At 40.0% G+C, this 19,018-nt stretch overlaps 1 protein-coding gene across 8 annotated transcripts in view; it reads left to right on the forward strand.

The window, feature by feature from the left end:
• Nucleotides 1-19,018, forward strand: part of nrxn3a (neurexin 3a) — a 240,686-nt gene that overhangs the window by 15,587 nt on the left and 206,081 nt on the right. The window contains exon 3 of one of the 8 annotated variants that reach the window (XM_062440941.1): nt 4,998-5,031. The exons of the other annotated variants lie outside the window; for them this stretch is intronic. Within the exon in view, the coding sequence (XP_062296925.1) occupies nt 4,998-5,031 (34 nt within the window). The remainder of the gene's footprint in view (nt 1-4,997; nt 5,032-19,018) is intronic. 8 annotated transcript variants of the gene reach the window in all.

The raw sequence follows: 19,018 nt of genomic DNA on the forward strand, positions 1-19,018 counted from the left end.
ATGATTGAGAGGTGTGTCCCAATACATTTAACCACATACACATACATTTTAGTCTGATGAAATCTAATCAGAACAGTTTATAAGTAAAGTAATTAAAAAAGAGAAGAGAGCTGGATTTCTATTCTCTGTGTAGATACAGCAAAAAGTTGAATCAGCAGTTGTGCCATTTTTAAACACTTTTTCTGTTCTGTAGTTACTGTTCTGCCTTTGGCCTTTGTAGAGAGCATTTTGTGGTGAGGCATTTGTCTTTTAAAATGATGCAACATCTGGATGCGATTGCATGTTTGAAGTGTTTTGTGATGTACAATTGCATTACTGTGTGTTAATTTACCCTAATGTCATGTATTCATATATACAATGATATGTTTGGAACTTTAACTTACATTTCTCTTCTTCTTTTTTCTCTGTCTGGCTGTGGACTCTTCTGTTCTCTCTCCGTCTCCTCCTGCTCTTCTAGCTAAAAGCAAAGGTACAGCTTTTTCAAAATCATTCCTTTATGGCCTCTATGAAAAGCGACGCTTGCTCTGTGAGTGTTTGAGAGCAGTGCAGTGTAATATGTTTGATGCTCTAATGTGTTTACTTGTCTGTGTTCAGTGTCTGGTTTCTCACAGAGGGTGCTCGAATTAAGCAAGTAATTAAGGAAACCTTAATTGAGGGAGAAGGAAAATAGAGTATGTCGCTTTGTGTTTTCTTGCTGTGTGTGAGTGTGTTTTGTAATTTGGTAAAAGGCTGTACAGTGTACAAAGGGATGCTGAATGAACAACTGTTAATGTGGATCAGTTTTCAAAGAAAAGGGCCTCTCCAACCTCTTTTTCAGTAAACCAGTGTTTCTACTAAATGAAGACACATATAATTCATCGTTACCACTAACTGATGAAAGCTGTGACCTGACAGGGGTTCTTTTGGAAAAAGAACTGTCAAGGATTATCGTAAACTCTAAAATCCATTCACTTGAAAAGTTGTGTTCACATCCAACCTTTTTGTTGTTTTTTACATTTAGTTTGGTCCATTTATGCTGATTACAATTGTGCCATTCATTCTAAATAACTGCAATATTATACTAGTTGGTGATGCAGGAAGATTGTTCGTTAAAACAGCCAAATGATTTCTCACCTGCCAGTCAATGTGATGTCTTTTCTGTCTGTGAACCTTAAGCAGTGACTACAGTGTTGTTTTATATAAGTAAGTTTCACCAATCTTAATTGCTGAATAGGACTATTTTGCTCAATCATATCTAGCCTAACCTGTAGCCTTGAGTCAGACACAAGTAAAAAAAAAAAAAAAGAAGAAAAAAAAGAAGGAAGTTGTGACTTAGTTTGTACTGGTCTGCCTTAAAATTAACCTACTATACTTGACTTCCTGAACATTCAACTTAACTTGAAACCTGAAAGCAAGAAGCTGGGGGTGACTTTATCACCCGTAATTATAGAAAAATGTTGTGATGCAAACATTTCATCTTTTGAAGAGTTGCTAAACAGGCATTAATAATAAATATTGTAACAAGGATGTGCATGCCAAAGTTGCCATGATCTACTAAAAACTTGCCTGTACAGCTGGTGCTGCTATAAAAATCAACAACTTTGCTAAAGGGAAATATTTCAGCAATGTTGTAGTTCTTGGAACTCTTCCCATGAATACATATAATGCATATAGCACACATTAAATGTGAGCAGTTATGGAGTTTGTGTAGACAGCCATGTTGATCAGACACATGACATTGTTCCATTAAAGGACTTGTTTCTGGGATTCTGTACTCAACATCAAAGACCCTATTCCAATCTTTTTGTGCCTCTCTATACATGGACTGTACTGCCACAAACACATTGTTCATATGGTGTTTTGTGGCAGTGCCCTGAAGTGGTAAAAACCCCAAACAAATAAAACACTTAATCTCATAATAAAAAATAAGTAAACGTGTGGATATGGATAGAAGTAGTAGAAGAACATTGTTTTGTCACAAATTGTCCTAACTTGCCTTCAATTATAAAGAGAATTTTCTTTTAAGAGTTTATCAGAATCACGTAGTGTATGCATACAGACTCAAAGCCTGTCTTTGACAAAGAGCAAAGAAATCACTGAGCACCCTGTAATCATTCAAAAGTTGCCCTATTGTTCATGCATAAGTTTTATCAATGTTTCTTCCCTGGGGGATTTTTGCCTTAACTCCATCTGCTAAGAAACTAAAAGTTGAAGATCAAATCTCACAGCTTTGCATTTGATAACTATTCGACTTCTGCTTGGAACCAGCAGTAAAACATTGTTTCTGATGTATCATGCAGTGCACACTTTCATAAGAGAGTATAACATAAGACACTTATAACCATATACACTACCGGTCAAAAGTTTTAGAACACCCCAATTTTTCCAGTTTTTTATTGAAAACATGTTTTCAAGCTTACTATCTTGGTCTTTTTTCCTAAGGTAGTTCTTGCATAGCTTGGACTTATGTTTTGGGTAATTATCTTGCTGTAGGATGAACCCCTGACCATACCAGAGGGTTCTGCATGGCGCTGCAGAATGCTGTGGTAGCCGACCCTGGATCCAGAAAAAATCAGACCATCATCCTTCCTCCTCCATATTTGACAGTTAATGTCACACACTGAGGAACCATCCTTCCTCCTCCATGTTTAACAGTTAATGTCACACACTGAGGAACCATCCTTTCTACTCAACGGCGTACAAAACTCCTGCGTGATGAACAGAATATTTTTAATTTTGATTCATCAGTCCATAACAGCTTCTTCCAGTCTTCAGTAGTCCATCGGTGGTGTTTCATGGCCCAGGCAAGCCTCTTCTTCTTATTCTGACTCTTAGCAATGGCTTTCTAGCTGCAACTCCACCTGTCAAACCTGCAACTTCTCTTCACAGTAGAAACTGAGACTTGCTTACTATGACCACTATGAAGCTGTGCTTGAAGCTGTTGTCCTGTGAGCCGTCTATCACGCAAGCTGTTGACTCTCAGAAACTTGTCTTCTGACTCTGTTGTGGCTTTGGGTCTGCCAGACCTCTTCCTTTCAGAGTTTCCCCCAGTTTCTGAGTGAAACTGTACTCACTGACACATTGACTTTCTTCGCAATTTCTCTGTAGGAAAGCCCTACATTTTTAAGCGTTTTTGTATAATTTTCAGTTTTTGGATAACCTTACCTTTATTTTTAACCTCTGGCAGTTCACCACTTACCTTGTACCATTTCAAGCTATTCATTGGACTTGAACTGCTTGAATTTCAATAAAAAAACTGGAAAAATACAGCTTTTTCAGCAGTTACTGCTGCTTTTAGATAACTGCACAACCCTATTGCTACTGTGTCTAATTTGAGTTAAAAATAAACAACTGATCTCATTCTGTAACCATTTTTTCATCAGCAGCCTGTGTGTATGGTTTCGTCATGTCTGGAAGCTCTTATGGTGTGTTTTGTAGGGATCACTTTTAAGGTCAACGAAGGCTTTGTACACCTTTTTGGTGTACAATCAGTCATCTACCATAAATCATGCAGATAAATAAATAATTACTCCATTGTCTACAGTTTGATGCCATTCCCTGATATTTTTTTTTTACTGTTTCTTTGTATGAGGTTTTGGAATGTTTTGTATGGCTGCTACACACTTGAGGAATATGCTTCACCTGTGATGACATGCCCTCGAAAAATTATTCATTGTTGCACTCATTGTAATTTGCTCAGACTAGTTTTGTGACCATCACCAACAAAGTGTTGCAACAATTTTCTTGTATCATTTTCACAGGCCCCTTTAATTGAAGAGAATATTGCCAGACTGTCACAGTACTCCTGGGCCAGTTGGTCCAGATGCACCTCTTCTCTTTAAAGGCAAAGGCAAGACCTGTATTGGGGATCTGTGTGCACAAAAATAGTGAAAAATGCATCAGCTAAATCAATTACAGAAAGCAACTTACTATCTGATGAAACTTGGGATAAGGTAATGTGTGGATTTGGAACACAGGTACACAAATGTACTGTTGCATTTACTCTCTGCAGGTCTTTGCACAAATCTGTTAACTCATCTTTGATCTTTTAAACAGGGAATATTGGTGATATGACTGGTGAGGTTTCACATGTGGTCTGGTTGTCATAGGTTGGTTCATAGTTATATACGTAATTTTCATTCTATTTAATCCCTTCAAACCACCAGAGGCAGGGCTTTAAAGCCCAGTTCGTTTAAGATCATAACAAAGAAAGGAGGACCACACAGTAATAGCTCGATGAAAGTCAAAAAATAACATGAACCAAGGCTACATTCAACAAAAAACAAAATGGAGTGCCTGAAAGGCATCAGCCTTACAGGAGGACCAGAGAGACAGAGGATGCCATTTTGAAATACCCCTGTTTAAAAAGGCTCCCAACAGGTGACCTCAATCCCTTGATGAGGTGGGAGGGACCAGACCATCTGGGAGGAGAGAGGCAAGGAAGTAGGAGGCAAAGGCAGAACAACCCAGTTACTATTGAGGACAAGGGTCGTCACAACTGGATGACCCATACCAACAAAGTCACAAGGAATCCCAATTCTTACCTCATCAATAAGAAGCAGTAAACCCGGGGAACAGGACCACACCCAGTGGATGGGGAGTGGCAACATTCACCTCATAGAATCTGGAGAAGGTAGACTGATGCCCACAATGCCACATATAGCCTCAAGCCAGAATCTCTGAGATGCTGAGCATGTGGAATGGTAAGACCTTCAGGAACTTGTTGAGTCCCCTAAAAGGTAGAGTGTGCTGTCTTTCATCTCTTCAAGAAAGTAGGTAAAATAGAACCCCAGGGTGACAGGGTTTACCGGCTCGATGGCACCCCTGTCCAGGATGGCGGACAGCTCCTGGTTCATGGATAGGGATTCTACTGGTCTACTGGATGGTCAAGTTTCGAACTCCTGGGCTAAGGTGGAAATTACCCAGGGGTGCATGTTGAAAGCAACCCAGTAGATGATGCTAGGAAAAACAGTCGATGAGCGGGACCCCAGACCTCAGTGCCTGGCTCCCCGGGACAGTGTTGAGGCGCCTAGTCATATTACTGTCAAGAAGGCAGTCTGTAGCCCAGACATTGACCTCTTCACCATTGAACTCTGTCCATATTACTTACCAAATGATTTCTGATGATATTATCGCCCCCTCAGCAAATGCAGAAACAGCCTTATGGCCATCTCTGGAGCTTTTAATCATGTCTCCCTCTCTAAAACTCCTTCTATTTTCTACCAGTGCGTAAAATGTCCAAGTAGGGAGAATAAAACCCTTGACCTGCTATCCTCCAATGTGAATGATGGCTATGCCTCCATAGCACTCCCCTCTAGGCAGGTCTGACCACATTTGGTCCACCTCATTGACACGTATGAGCCTCTTGTCCAGCAGTGTTCTGTGACCACTATGAAAGTGAAAAGATGGGCAAAGGAGGCTGAGGAGGCCCTGCAAGACTGTTTTGGTATTGCGGACTGGGAAGTGCTCGATGGGCCTTACAGGGAGGACATTGAAGGTCTTTTTTTACTGCATCACAGACTATATGTATATATATAACTTGCACACTCCTTCACAAGAGACCTTGATTTTAAACATTCCCAATGTAAGGACAGAATTGGGGAAGACTGCTTTTCGGGTCTATGCCCCTCAGAAGTGGAATGACTTACAGCGTGTTCTTCAACTACATCGTCTTATTTCTTTAGATAGTTTCAAATGCCTTTTGTTCAATGTTCTGCAGTCTGAATGTAATAGTGAATTATGATCATATTGTGTATATTTATTCATGTGTTTTGTAATCAGGGTGACATTGGAAAAGAGAGCTTACTCTCGATTGACCTTCCCTGAATAAATAAAGGATTCAATCAATCAATCAATATGAACTTCTGTGTGTTGAACACCATATCCACCAAGAGGGTGCGCTGTTACCTTGATTACTAGTGACTCAAAGGCCCTCCTCAATGAAGAAAAAGAGGGCCTTTAGGTCCGGAGACAAGAAAGGACTGAAGAAAGTACAAAAGGAGTTATAGGAGGGGATCAGGGTTTGCAAGGACAACTACAGGAGGAAGATGGAGGGCAATTTACATCACAGCAAAGCAAGAGAGGTGTGGAGCTTGAGGATCACTGGCCACAAGCAGGCTTTAGGAGAGAGCTGGGAAAACTCCCAGGGAGCCCCAGGTTGCTCAAAGCCTGTGCAGACCAGCTGTGTGGGGTTCTCCAGCATCTCTTTAATCTTAGCCTGAGTATGGAAGGGATTGAAAGGGGTGGACAAACATCTTGCCTGGTCCCAGTGCCCAAGAAACGGAATTCTGGTGTCAGTCTTTGGATGATGACAATTAGACTGACATAGGCCAGGCCCGTTTCCACCTAAAAGTTTCCTGCCATTTTGGATTTGGTAAACATACTTTTTGTCGGCACATATTTCATCTAATCTTCACCAAACTTGGTACATACCATATCTAGATGACCCCAGACCCATCTCATTAGTTTGATTTTGAATATCACTTAGAGTACCTGTGTGGCCTTGAGCACGGAACTCTTCAATACTGAATTGGATTTCAACCAAATTTGGGAATGACATAAAGTCCCATCACAGAAGTGTGTACTATTTATATGATTTTACCCACTTAACTAAATACAAATTATAACTTGACATGTCTGTAATTCTGTTGTCTTTAATGAAATGAAACTTGGTACTTAAGTTCTCCATTAGAGTCTACACAACATACAGAACCATGGCACCAATAGCCCCACCTTGTAGCCTTATGGTGAAACACCACCATACTATTTAAATACTGCCACATCTCTTAAATGTAATATTCCATGGTACAGAATTCAGTAAAGTTGTGTGGATGGGGATGCCGAACAAGTCTGTAGCATTTGATACAATTTCCCCTGTAGGTGGCACAACAAGATTTTTGACATTGCTGGTGGAGCAGCAGGTTGCAGCAGCTGCAGCACTAGCAGCACCAGCAGTAACAGCAGCAGCTTCACACACAATTTCTAAAAAAAAATTGCACAATTGTCTCAAGACAAGTGTACTCCACCCGAGTTTTGGAGCAATTTAAATCCAAAATCAGGACGACTTTTACAGCTTTACACAGATCTCACTAGTGTGTAATGTGCTCAGGCAGACCAGAGAAACTTTGGACCAGAAAACAAATTCTTAACATGTCTCATTCACACAGTTATATCTTTTCAAGTACATATCTTACCTCGATATGTTGCCAAAAGCCTGCTCTTTCTCACTATGTAAATACATTAGCACTTATAGTTTTTGACAAGATAACATTTGTATTGTAAACGCTAATGCATCCTGATGGATCCCCAGCTAGAACACAACAGGAAAATGTGTCATCAATGCAGGACATGGCGGTTGTTTTGGTAAAAACACGGCAGCAGTTGACAAATACAGTTGAGCACACATGTACGAGGTTGGAGCATTCTGAACAGTTGGAATAGCCTGTACATGTATATTGAGCGAAGGGATTGTTATTAGGGCCTGAGCGCTAACAAGCGCGAAGCTCTATTGTTTCCATAAAGATTATTATTATTATTATTATGGCCCAAGCGCTGAAAAGTCAGCGCAAGGCCCTATTGTGTCTGAGCTGATTCTTATTAGGGCCCGAGTGCTGACTGGCGCGAAGGCCCTATTGTTTTCGGGCCATAATAATAATAATAATAATAATAATAATAATAATAATAATAATAATCCTTATGGAAACAATAGAGCTTCGCGCTTGTTAGCGCTCAGGCCCTAATAACAATCCCTTCGAAAACAATAGGGCCTTCGCGCCAGTCAGCACTCGGGCCCTAATAATAATCCTTATGGAAACAATAGGGCTTCGCCTTAATTGACTGAAAGGAATTAATAATAATTCCTTCAGTCACAATAGGGCCTTCGCGCCAGTCAGCGTTCAGGCCCTAATTATGTATATAGATTTGTGCATGCCACTATCCGATGTTTTTGTAGGTATTGTTTTTTTGTGTTTGTGAGATGAAGACAGTTTTGAATTGTGAATGAAACCTGAAAGTTTGAAGTGACTAGCTAACAAAACAAACAAAGAGAGAGAGAGAGAGAGAGAGAAAGGGGGGTCTCGCCACAAGCACCATGTTTCACAGACTCAAACTGCAGATTGACAGAAACGGTTTGCATCTCCATTTTTTTCACCTTCAAGTCTAGTTCTGCCCTAATCATGGTTCAAACTCACAATGTTTGGATCTAAAAGAAGCTTAGAAGTGACTTGATCTCAAATCACTGGTTTACTCAAACATATTTTATGAGACAGAAAAGATGTCTTGAACATGCATATCAATCCACTTTTTAAGTGATATTAATAAACAGCATTCAAGTTGCATTGAATGACGGTACATGATAAAGATCTAAGGCACTGTTTACACTAGGTATTAACATGCATCTCAGGTCATCCAATCACAAGTGGACAGCCAAGACACATTGTCTCTGTAATGCGTCTTGACCTGCACACAGTTATTACGTCAGATGAGCGCAATATTTATTATTACTGTGAACTAAAGAACCAAGAGCAAATAAAGTGTTTCAAAACTAATATACATGTACAGGCTATTCCAACTGTTCAGAATGCTCCAACCTCGTACATGTGTGCTCAACTGTATTTGTCAACTGCTGCCGTGCTTTTACCAAAACAACCGCCATGTCCTGCATTGATGACACATAGGGCAAGGCCCTATTGTTTCTGAGCTGATTCTTATTAGGGCCTAAGCGCTGACAGGCTCGAAGGCCCTATTGTAACTGAAGGAATCATTAGGGCCCGAGAGCTGACCAGAGTTAAGCCCTATTCTTTCCATAAGGATTATTAGGGCCCGAGTGCTGACTGGCGCGAAGGCCCTATTTTCCCTGTAATGATTATTATTAGTGCCTGAGCGCTGACTGGCGCGAGGCCCTATTGTTTCTGTGTGGGTTATTTGGGCCCGAGCATTGACTGGAGCGAAGACCCTTTTTTTCCTTGTCCATTTATTAGGGCCAAAGGGCTGACAAGTCAGCGCAAGACCCTATTGTTTCTGAGCTGATTCTTATTATTAGGGCCCAAGCACTGACCAGCGCAAACTCCTATTGTTTCTGGTACGATTATTATTAGGGCCCGAGCGCTGACTGGCGTAAAGCCCTATTGTTTCCATAAGGATTATTAGGGCCCAAGCGCTGACTGGCACAAAGCCCTATTCTTTCCATAAGGATTATTAGGGCCCGATAGCTGACCAGCACGAAGCCCTATTGTTTCCATAAGGATTATTATTATTATTATTATTATTAGGGCCCGATAGCTGACCAGCGCAAAGCCCTATTGTTTCCATAAGGATTATTAGTATTATTATTAGGGCCCGAGCGGTGACCAGCACGAAACCCTTTTGTTTTCATAAGGATTATTAGGGCCTGAGCACTTACCAGCGCAAAGCCCTATTGTTTCTGGTACGATTATTTTCGAAGGGATTATTATTAGGGCCCGAGCGCTGACCAGCACGAAGCCCTATTGTTTCCATAAGGATTATCATTATTAGGGCCCAAGCTCTGAGTGGCACGAAGGCCCTATTGTTTCTGAGTGAATTATTAGGGCCCGAGCACCAAGTGGTGCGAAGGCCCTATTGTAATCGTAAGGATTATTATTAGGGCCCGAGCGCTAACAGGCGCGTGCTACTATTACTGTGGTCTGTCATTGAGAAAGTGGTGTATCAAGTAGATGAGAAGTGGGGGGACATTGAGGTGTAGGAGCTTCTTTATTGTATTATGACACTGGACTGTTTTAAATGCAGAAATGCCCGAAGCACCGGTGTTGGACAGGTAGAGCTCTCAGCAGCTTCTCACACTGTATGACACAGTTAATGGTGTCAAAGTGGCGTATACTGTGTTCAGGTCTTTAACAAGAGTGTCAGGGTCAGTTATGGTGGAGGAAGTGTTGTGACAATTCTTAATTTTTGAAATGCTTTTGTAGTATTCATGTTCCTAATATCCTTTTCAGGTTTATGTTTGGATCTCTGTTATACCTTAATTATGACATTTTTAACTGTGCAGCTAATGGCTCAGTCCTTCAGTTTAAAGGCTTTTTGTTTTCCCTAAACTGTGCTTAACTGTGGGGGGATATGCAAAAATTGTAGTTGAGATATTTTTTGAATGTCTTAATGGGGGGGGGGGGGTTACATTATAGTGTCGTTATGTATCCTGTATGGATGGATATCATGTTTGTTTATAAGCCTCTGTGGATGATGGCATTATGTGATTCAGCACTTGGTATCAACATACAATATGATTAAAAAACAGAACAGATGTGGAAAGTATAACACACTGACACCTTGTAATGTGATACGGATCAAAGTCACTCTTGATGACATGCTTTCACCCAAGCTGTTCATAAAATGTCATACTGTGCCATGCCTGTGCTGGCAGAGATCATATGCCAACAAAGAGCAGCAACAAGAAAAACAACCAACCCAGACACAGAAAAGAGAACCCAACCCTGACAGACCACAATCTTCATTTGTTCCCCATATCCGACCACGTCCATCTCTCTTCTTTCCTCTTTTTGTTTTCAAGATACAGAATTTCAGTAAATACAGTGTTGCCATGTTACCAGCCAATTGAGCTGAACTGATATTTTTTTTGAATGCTTTTTGGAACCAAGTTACCATTAACAGATATTTTCGGCTGATTTAATTGATTAATTCAATTAATATTTTAATTACAGCCAAGATTGGCTGCGTGTAAACATTTTAACAGTTTATAAATTAAAACTAATTACATACAGTACCTGCTGCCACGACCCAGTTGTAAAAACCAACCAATCAGAATATGGCATGAAATGACACAAAAATATAGGATCTGAACTTGGCAGTGCAGCAATACTGAGTAGTGAGTGGACCACTGAAACACAAGTCATATCCCTGAAGGTGTATTCATACAGAATGCAAAGTCAATTTTCATTTTGCACCATATCTAACTCCTGCTCCATTTGTGTTTATTAACCCCAAACAGCCAAAATACCAATTGAACATAAACACATCAAAGAAACGTTTTTGATAAAGAATCTTACATTTTCTTACTCAAGAATAAGACCTAGAATAATCAATAGAAAATGAGAAGTGAAGGACTGGGAAGGCCAGCATACATGAATGTTAAAATCACAGAGCATAACCACCTTGTCATATCTTGGTAAGACAATGGATAAAAGCTTGGAAAACTCAGAAAAAAAATTAACTGATTCATGTGGCCTATAGATTAAGATGCAGAGTCAAAGAGGAGGGCCCGTGATTAAGAAATGTAAAACTTCAAAGGAATTTAAAAGACCAAAAGTTGGATGGCTTTTAAAATTAGATTTATAAAATACAGCAAGACCACCTCCTCTCCAACAGGGCCTGGAAGTTAAAATAAGCAAATCCAGGGGGCGTGGTCTCATTGAGGGAAATGGTGTCCCCCTGAGATAAGCATGTCTCAGTGATCATAAAATAGAGACCAAAGTTTTTTGGTGGGAGAGCAAAGCAGGAGATGATGGGGATACAGTGAATGGGACTTAAGTTGCCCCAGTTTGCTCTCCTGGGAAGCTTTCTGGGAAAATGAGAGGTGATCTCTCCTTGAAGCTGGCAAACTTCAGTTCCTCGCTTTCTCTGTTGTCTGCGATTGAAGATTACAGGGATGGAGTGAGCATAGGCGCCTTTTGGCATGCCTGGGCTTCCATACCTCAGGGTCCTGCTGCAACTATAACTGACAGTGGTGAGAGGGCTGAGGCAGAAGTTTTGACTGGGCTGGGGCAACTATAGGGTGCATGACAAAGGTCAATTGCAGTATTTATCTACGGGTCAAGGAAAGAAAATCTGGTTTTATTTGTAGCTACAATAACAGTGGCATGGCATCAAGGTGCAAAACTGGCTAGATGGCTGGTGAACTTTATGGCCAAGACTGAAATCCCCTTATTGTTGAGGTGGATATTATCATGCTTGTAAATATTTTTTTTTCCCAAAATGATGAGAAGTTGCAAATATATCCATAACCTGACGCTAAGCAGAATTTACATAGCCATCGATCAGCACTGTAGAGATGGCTGAACATCCCTGAGCTCCTTGGGATGGTCAGGATTAAGAATATGCACATTTTACCAAGGCTTTCAGTTGTCACCGCTAGGAGTCTATAGTGTTTCTGGAGCTGAATTGATTGCCTGCAGCTGATGTCATTTGTCCCCGCACGTATAATCACGGTGTGGCAGACAGGTGACTCTTGATGATGACAGAGATGTGAGTGAGAATGTCAAGTACTTTTGCACCAGAAATGAGTATGAAATGCCATTTGGGATAGCAACAGATCTGACCATGGGATCACCCACAAGGATATATTCAGGAGGAGGAAACAGGAAGCTGCTACCTTCAGCTGAGCTAGCTGCAGTGGAACCTGCCACCGCAGACGTGGCGGGGAGAAGCCGGCTGGGGGAGATGGGAGGGCTGGAGAGGCAGTGCTTGCCGGATCGAGAAGCGGTCCGAGAGTTTGTGGAACTGCTGGAGAGAGAGGTGCGTTTTTTCGGCGAGCCGACAGCTTGGAACCTGTACCGCCAAACTGCGCAACCGAGGACCAAGAGGATGACCCAAACCGGAAAAGAGTGAGAGTTAACGGCGGCCCAGCTTCACACTCATCCAGTTCTTAAAGTAGACCAAAGTGGTTGAAGAGCTAAAGTGTTTGGCTATATTCCTCACCCAGGGGATCAGGGAAAAATGGCAAGGACAGCCTTGAACTCTTCTGTACCGTGGTCCAGGAGGTGGCTCTCATCTGGCCCGGGACTCAGCCACAGGTAGCTCCACACCAGCCAGCCGGAGACGGGAGGTGATCTGAGACTGGCGGTGCAGGGGTTCATGGATAAGCTTTTCCAGGGACAGAAGCTCGGATTTAAGGGTGGACAGATCAGCAGGACCCATCAGTAAAAGAGCCAGAACACTTCCGCTATTGGAGCAGGGATTTTTAACAAGCGGTCAGGATTTTCAGCTGGTGTCGGCTTCCAGTTTTGAAGGCGCTGATAAAAGTAAGTCCAATATTCATTCACTCTTAACGATTATGCTGGTAGCAGAGATTTCTGAGGAGTTTATCCACTGAAGAGTGTCGAGGGCAATGTGGCTTTAGAACATCTGTGTGGCTGAAATCAGAGAGACATAGAAAAACTTTGACAATAGTGTAGAATTATAAAAGATGGTTCCTATATTGTGAGGTAGTCGTAGTAAAGCAAAGACAACCAGCACAAGATGAGATGCTGTTCATGGACTGGAAACCAGGAAAGTGCTTTGAGACAACACTTCAACAGGCCCAAACGGGCCCAGCTGCAGTGATTCAGCTATACTGTGTCTCAGGAGTGCTTTAGATAGCTTCTGGATTTGTTCAGTGTCCTTTCAGTGTTGGTCCATGAAGTTGCTCTTTGGTACAATTTCAGATTTTGCAATGGATGATCAGAAGTATGAGTCTTGTCAGCCAAGAAAGACAGGCACGGCTAACAGACAGTAAGTCCTTAAAGCAGCATAAAAGCTGGTTAAGTAAAACCTTCTATCAAATTAAATATGACAAAAAAAAAAAAATGTCCCACATCTAGATAAATACTGGATAAAAGCTGGATGAATACTTGGAATGCCCCATCATAATAGCAACCAACCCCTTTGAACTATGCCTGGTGCATTTTCCGACATTAAAATAGAAAAAGTGGATTTGGACATGCCCTAAGTCTACTTATGCCATCAGCTTCAGACCATGCGCTATAGATCCTTAAAATAGGCCCAAAACATTTTACACTCACATCACATTTATGTTTTCAATCCATTAACAGTCCAGTAAAAAACAGTATGGTAAATTGAAAATATTTAATGCTTTATTACTTTGCAGCTCAAAATGCAACTGAAAAGTTTAGCAGGTCACCGCTGCATTGTCACACAAACCCATACAATGAATTGCAACCCGTTCAGCTGAAGATGTCAACCTCAATAGTCCAATTGCCCCAGAGCAAACACATTTCAGTTGCAAACCATTCCCTAGACAACATTTCAAAGACGAGGTTGTGGGGGTGGGGGAGAACATGCTTCAGGGAAAGAAAACACAGTGTTGATCTGGAAAACGATTAAATCCAGATTCCTGATGACAATATTTCTCTCCCCCCAGAGAGGGATGACATGGGGAGCGATACAGAAAGAAAGACAGAGGGAGAGAGAGATGGAGGAGGAAAGCGAGAGATCATGAATGAGCATGTGCTGGTTATCTTAATTAAATGGAAGTGCATTTTATCCTCCTCCTATTGATTTGTGCCATAAGCAGTGTGTGTATTTCAAATGGAAAGTCTGCTCTGTAATGTTGGTTTCAAGGCCGTATTTTTTGCTCATGGCAGACCTGACTATGTCAGTAAACAAACTATTGAGATGATCATTAAAAGGAACAACAAAGCTGAACTCTAGGAAACAATGTACAGCTGCCAGACTCAATTTGCTTTAATGATGTAGAGCTATATAGATGACATATGCATGAGAAAGAGCGATAAGTGAACATTTACAAAGGTGTCTGTTTGCATGGTTGCGTTCTTTGTTGTGTGCATGAATGCGTGTGTTTGTGTAAGTGCCCCACCCATAAGTGTTTTGTTTGCCAATGTTGATACCATCTCAGTGACAGTGGCCAGGCTGCACAGGCTGCAGACAAAAAACAATGCATTTTTATCCCCCCCCCCCCCCATTCATTTTGATTTTAGGAAGTTAATGTTAACAGTTTTGTCAAGCACACTGTGCTCCAGGCAGCACTGCTTAAGTATATCTATGCAATTTAAGTGACCTGCTGTCTGGCAGGGGCTTTTTCCCATTAGTGGGAATGACATTTCATTTAGACTCCATCATTCATCTCTTTCACTTTGGGTTCCAGCTTTTGCCTTCTCCCTCTCTCTATACATCCTTTCTTTCTCTCTAAAGCTCTTTCTCCCTCCATCCCTCCTTTTCCATCTCTATTTATACAACGCTGTTTCCTGGAAATTCATCAATATATTTCCACATTATGCTGCTTGGATATCAATTTTAATCATCATAGTGAAGCAATCTTGTTAATTAACATATCTGGTTATTTGCAAAATATGGATACTGAGTGTCAGTAAAAAATTCACTAACAACATATTAAATTTGTTTCCACCAGAATATCATATCTTGCAATACAATATCTGCTCATAGGAACTAGAGTATTATTATTAAGTTATTATGGTTATTCTCTAGGCATTCAAAACTCTTAGTTAAGTTTTGGAAATATCAGAATCATCATCATCAGAATCTGTTTATAAGTATGCAATCATACAAACAGTGTGTGTTGGCATTTGTTCCCACTAACACAACATAGAAGAATAACAAAAATAAGAGGAATAACAATAATGAAATAAACAAAGTAATACTAAAATTAAATTAAACATTTAAAATCCATTCATATAATGGAATAATAATAGATTGTATATGTGAAATAAGACTTGAAATTAAATATAGACTGAACGAAGAAAATATGGATTGCACAATTGACCACGAAATGGTGGTTAATGCAAAAAGGAAATGTGACATGCAATAAAAGCTCAATTATGTCAAAGTGAAGGTTGAATGCAATGAATTGAGCCAGAACAACAACAGCAATATTTTGGCATTGAAAATAAAATTTGGCATTGAAAAAAAAAAATCTTAACTTAAAAAAGAAACATTGATGTTGAAACAGTTGTATTGGCACTGAAAAAAGCTCCACTGAAAAATAAAACATGCACGTTTTCAATGCCAATCTTCAGATTCCTTTGATTGTGAGAGATCAGTTTCATTTTCTTCAGTGTCAGGTTTTCTTTGAGTGATATGTTTCCCAACACAAAAACATGAAAGTATCCTTAATGAATCAACAGTATGATAGAATATGATACAATAGGATAGGTTGATGTGGAGAGCCCTGGTGGTTGAGGGGTTAGAGCACATGCTACATAATCGCAGCGTCCCTGGTTCGAATCTGGCCAGGGACTTATGCTGCAGGTCATTCCCCTCTTTCTCCGTTTCCTGTCGGCATCTCTGCCAGATACTCTCTAAAATAAACGCAAAGAAGCCCAAAATAAATCAAAAAGGATATGTTGAAGTTAGGGCCATTGGGTTTAATTATTACTCCTTAGAAAATATTGCTTTTTTGTCAGGTTTTGATAGCAGAAGGCTAGAGAAGAGAAGTGTTTTGAGGCCGTGTTTGACTACTGTCTTGTTGTCTCTGTTGGTGGGCTTCATTCCAATTGTGATCAAAAGGTGTTTCATAGCCTGTGGTTGTAAAATGTTGCCCATTTAATTTTATATTTCCATATCTTCCTCAATAATATTGAGCCACACACTCCAGGGTGTGTGTCCATGTGCACGTGTATCAACTCTTTAACCATTGCCATATAAACGGGATGAAGACACAGTTATCAAACTGAACTTTACATTTCACATCCTTCAATCTTTGCAATTGTCACTTTCAATCTGGACTTAACATTTTGCATTGTGTTCAACCCCTGCTGTTGCAAGATTTTATTATTAAGGCCAGGTGCCATTTAATTTTGACATTTTGACAGTTTAGACAATCGGTCTCCAAAGTGCTCTCTGAAACCAAGCCTGGGATATATTGTGCCCAAGAAGTGTGAAAATTAAAAAATGTTCATACAGATAAACCAGAAGGCCATTTATTAGGGCCAGGACTCAATTAAAAAAATGTATCTAATTAATTAGAGGCTTTGTAATTAATTAATCGAAATTAATAGCATTTTAATCGCATATAAATATTTGACCTGAGAACAGTGAGAAGTAATTTTTTTCACATGGATTTTTAGTATACCATTGAATAATGACTGAATACATAAGCTTAAGCAACACAAATATTGTTTATTTTTGTTCAAGTCCAACAGACAGATTAAGTGTAGCAATAGCATATTTAGAAATATAGTACATTTCAGAAATTCAGGTAGCCTATAGGTAGTCGGGCTAACGTCCACGCTAGCTACCACACGAGCGTCCACACTAGCTGCTATATGTTTTGCATTGAGGTGATACTTGAGGCTCGATGTGCTGCAGTGATATGCGATTTCCTTGTTGCATAGCTTGCACACAACCATGCTCTTATCGACACTTCCATCCACGGGGCCAACCAAAGCAGTCTCATCAGCTACTTCGTTCATGTTCACTGTTGTTTGTTGTTGTCTGAACTACGCTAGTTGGTGCTCCAGTATAATCGGTCCGCCTGAAACTCATCCAGTGAGAAACGTTCCACGGTGCAAAAATAAGTGTGATTAAAATGCGTCAATTTTTTAAACGCGTTAATTATTGTGTAATTAATTAATCTTAATTAACACGTTAAAGTCCCGGCCCTACTTATTATTAAAAGGCTATAGGTTAGAATGCTTTGAATTTGCAACAAAATGGACTACAGACATGGGACCAACTGTTATGTTATTCATTTAGAATATGAGCTCCTACCCTCGGGCAGACGATATAGAGCCCCTAACTGCAAACTCAACCGTTTTAAGAATTAATTTGTTCCGACCTCGATCAAATTCCTAAACAATGCTGCTTGAGGCCGAAGATTGTGCAATAATTGTATAGGGTTTTTATTATGGTGATCTTTTAGCATGTGTTTTTCCCATTGGTGTCTACTAAATATATATATATATATATATATATATATATATAATACAGCCAAACTAGTAATTACACTGTATCTAGATCTACGTAAAGTAACTTTTTTTTTCTTTTTAAATCGCTTTTTATTTATTTTAGCTATTCTAGAAATTGCAGTTTTGTGATGACAGTTCTTCCAGGCTGTGTTATGTTGTAAAATAGGGTCGTGAAATTATATATTTACTGAATATATCAAATATCTACGACAGCCATCTAGTAATTACACTATCTAGATTATCTATGCTAAGAAAGTAAAGATGTTGCTTTATTTCAGATATTAAAGCCAAAACAGGAGTTGCGCATCAATGCCTGCAACAATACTGGGTTGCGTCTTTAAAATAATACTTGAGCCGAGTCAAAAATGACCTGCTCCATACTGTGAAGGATCAGAATATGAAGAGTAGTTGTTTTTTTTTGAGTTATCAAGTACACTTTCATGTTTTGTGATGACAAATGTTGAGGATATAAATATAATCGACAGTGAGGAATAGTAGCCTACTTCTGTTATACTGAGCACATTTTGACTCTTGCTGGCGTCTTCACCATAGTAACGGTCGCTGAGGATCATGGGTAGGCTAATGTAGCTGCTTCTGCTATCGTCCACAGCAGCCCAAATTTCTCATAATTGAAAGTGAATAATTAAAGCCAATGGCAATACTATTTATCCATCATTTTGTTGAGTTATCAATAAACACTTTTGTGGCTTCTTGTTGAGGATTATTATTATTATTAAAATCAACAGTGAAGCAGTGTTAATTTTGACAGCAGATTTTGATTTAGTTTTAGTCATAGTCTTTTGTCACTTAGTTTTAGTCAAAATTTTGTCACCTACATTGTTTTAGTCAACTAAATATCAATGATTGATAGTCGACTAAATCTACAGTAAATTTATTCAACTTAAATATAATAGTGTAATGGGTAATGCATTTTTAGGGCCCGAGCACTGACCAGTGCGAGGACCTATTGTAATTGTAAGGATTATTATTAGGGCCCGAGCACTGACCAGTGCGAGGCCCTATTGTATCTGTAAGGATTCTTCTTTTTAGGGCCCGAGCACTGACCAGTGCGAGGCCCTATTGTATCTGTAGAGATTATTATTATTATACTTTTTCTACGAGTTCGACGGCCTTTTTCCCCCCTTAAACGTGCCCCAAAACTCACCAAATTCTACACGCAAGCCATGCCTGGCGAAAAATTTTATATTTCATAGTGTTCGTCAAAGGCGGTCGCAAAATGGCTCAATAGTGCCCCCTCCAAAATTTAAAAAATCGAGCCCCTCGACTCAGATTGACGTAGACAAACGAAATTCGGTAAACACATGTATTGTGTAAAGACGCAAAAAAAAGACAAAGATCCCCTTGAATGCAGCAATTATAGGCCCATC

The sequence above is a fragment of the Scomber scombrus genome, chromosome 19, assembly GCF_963691925.1.
Source record: "Scomber scombrus chromosome 19, fScoSco1.1, whole genome shotgun sequence".
Taxonomy (NCBI): domain Eukaryota; kingdom Metazoa; phylum Chordata; class Actinopteri; order Scombriformes; family Scombridae; genus Scomber; species Scomber scombrus.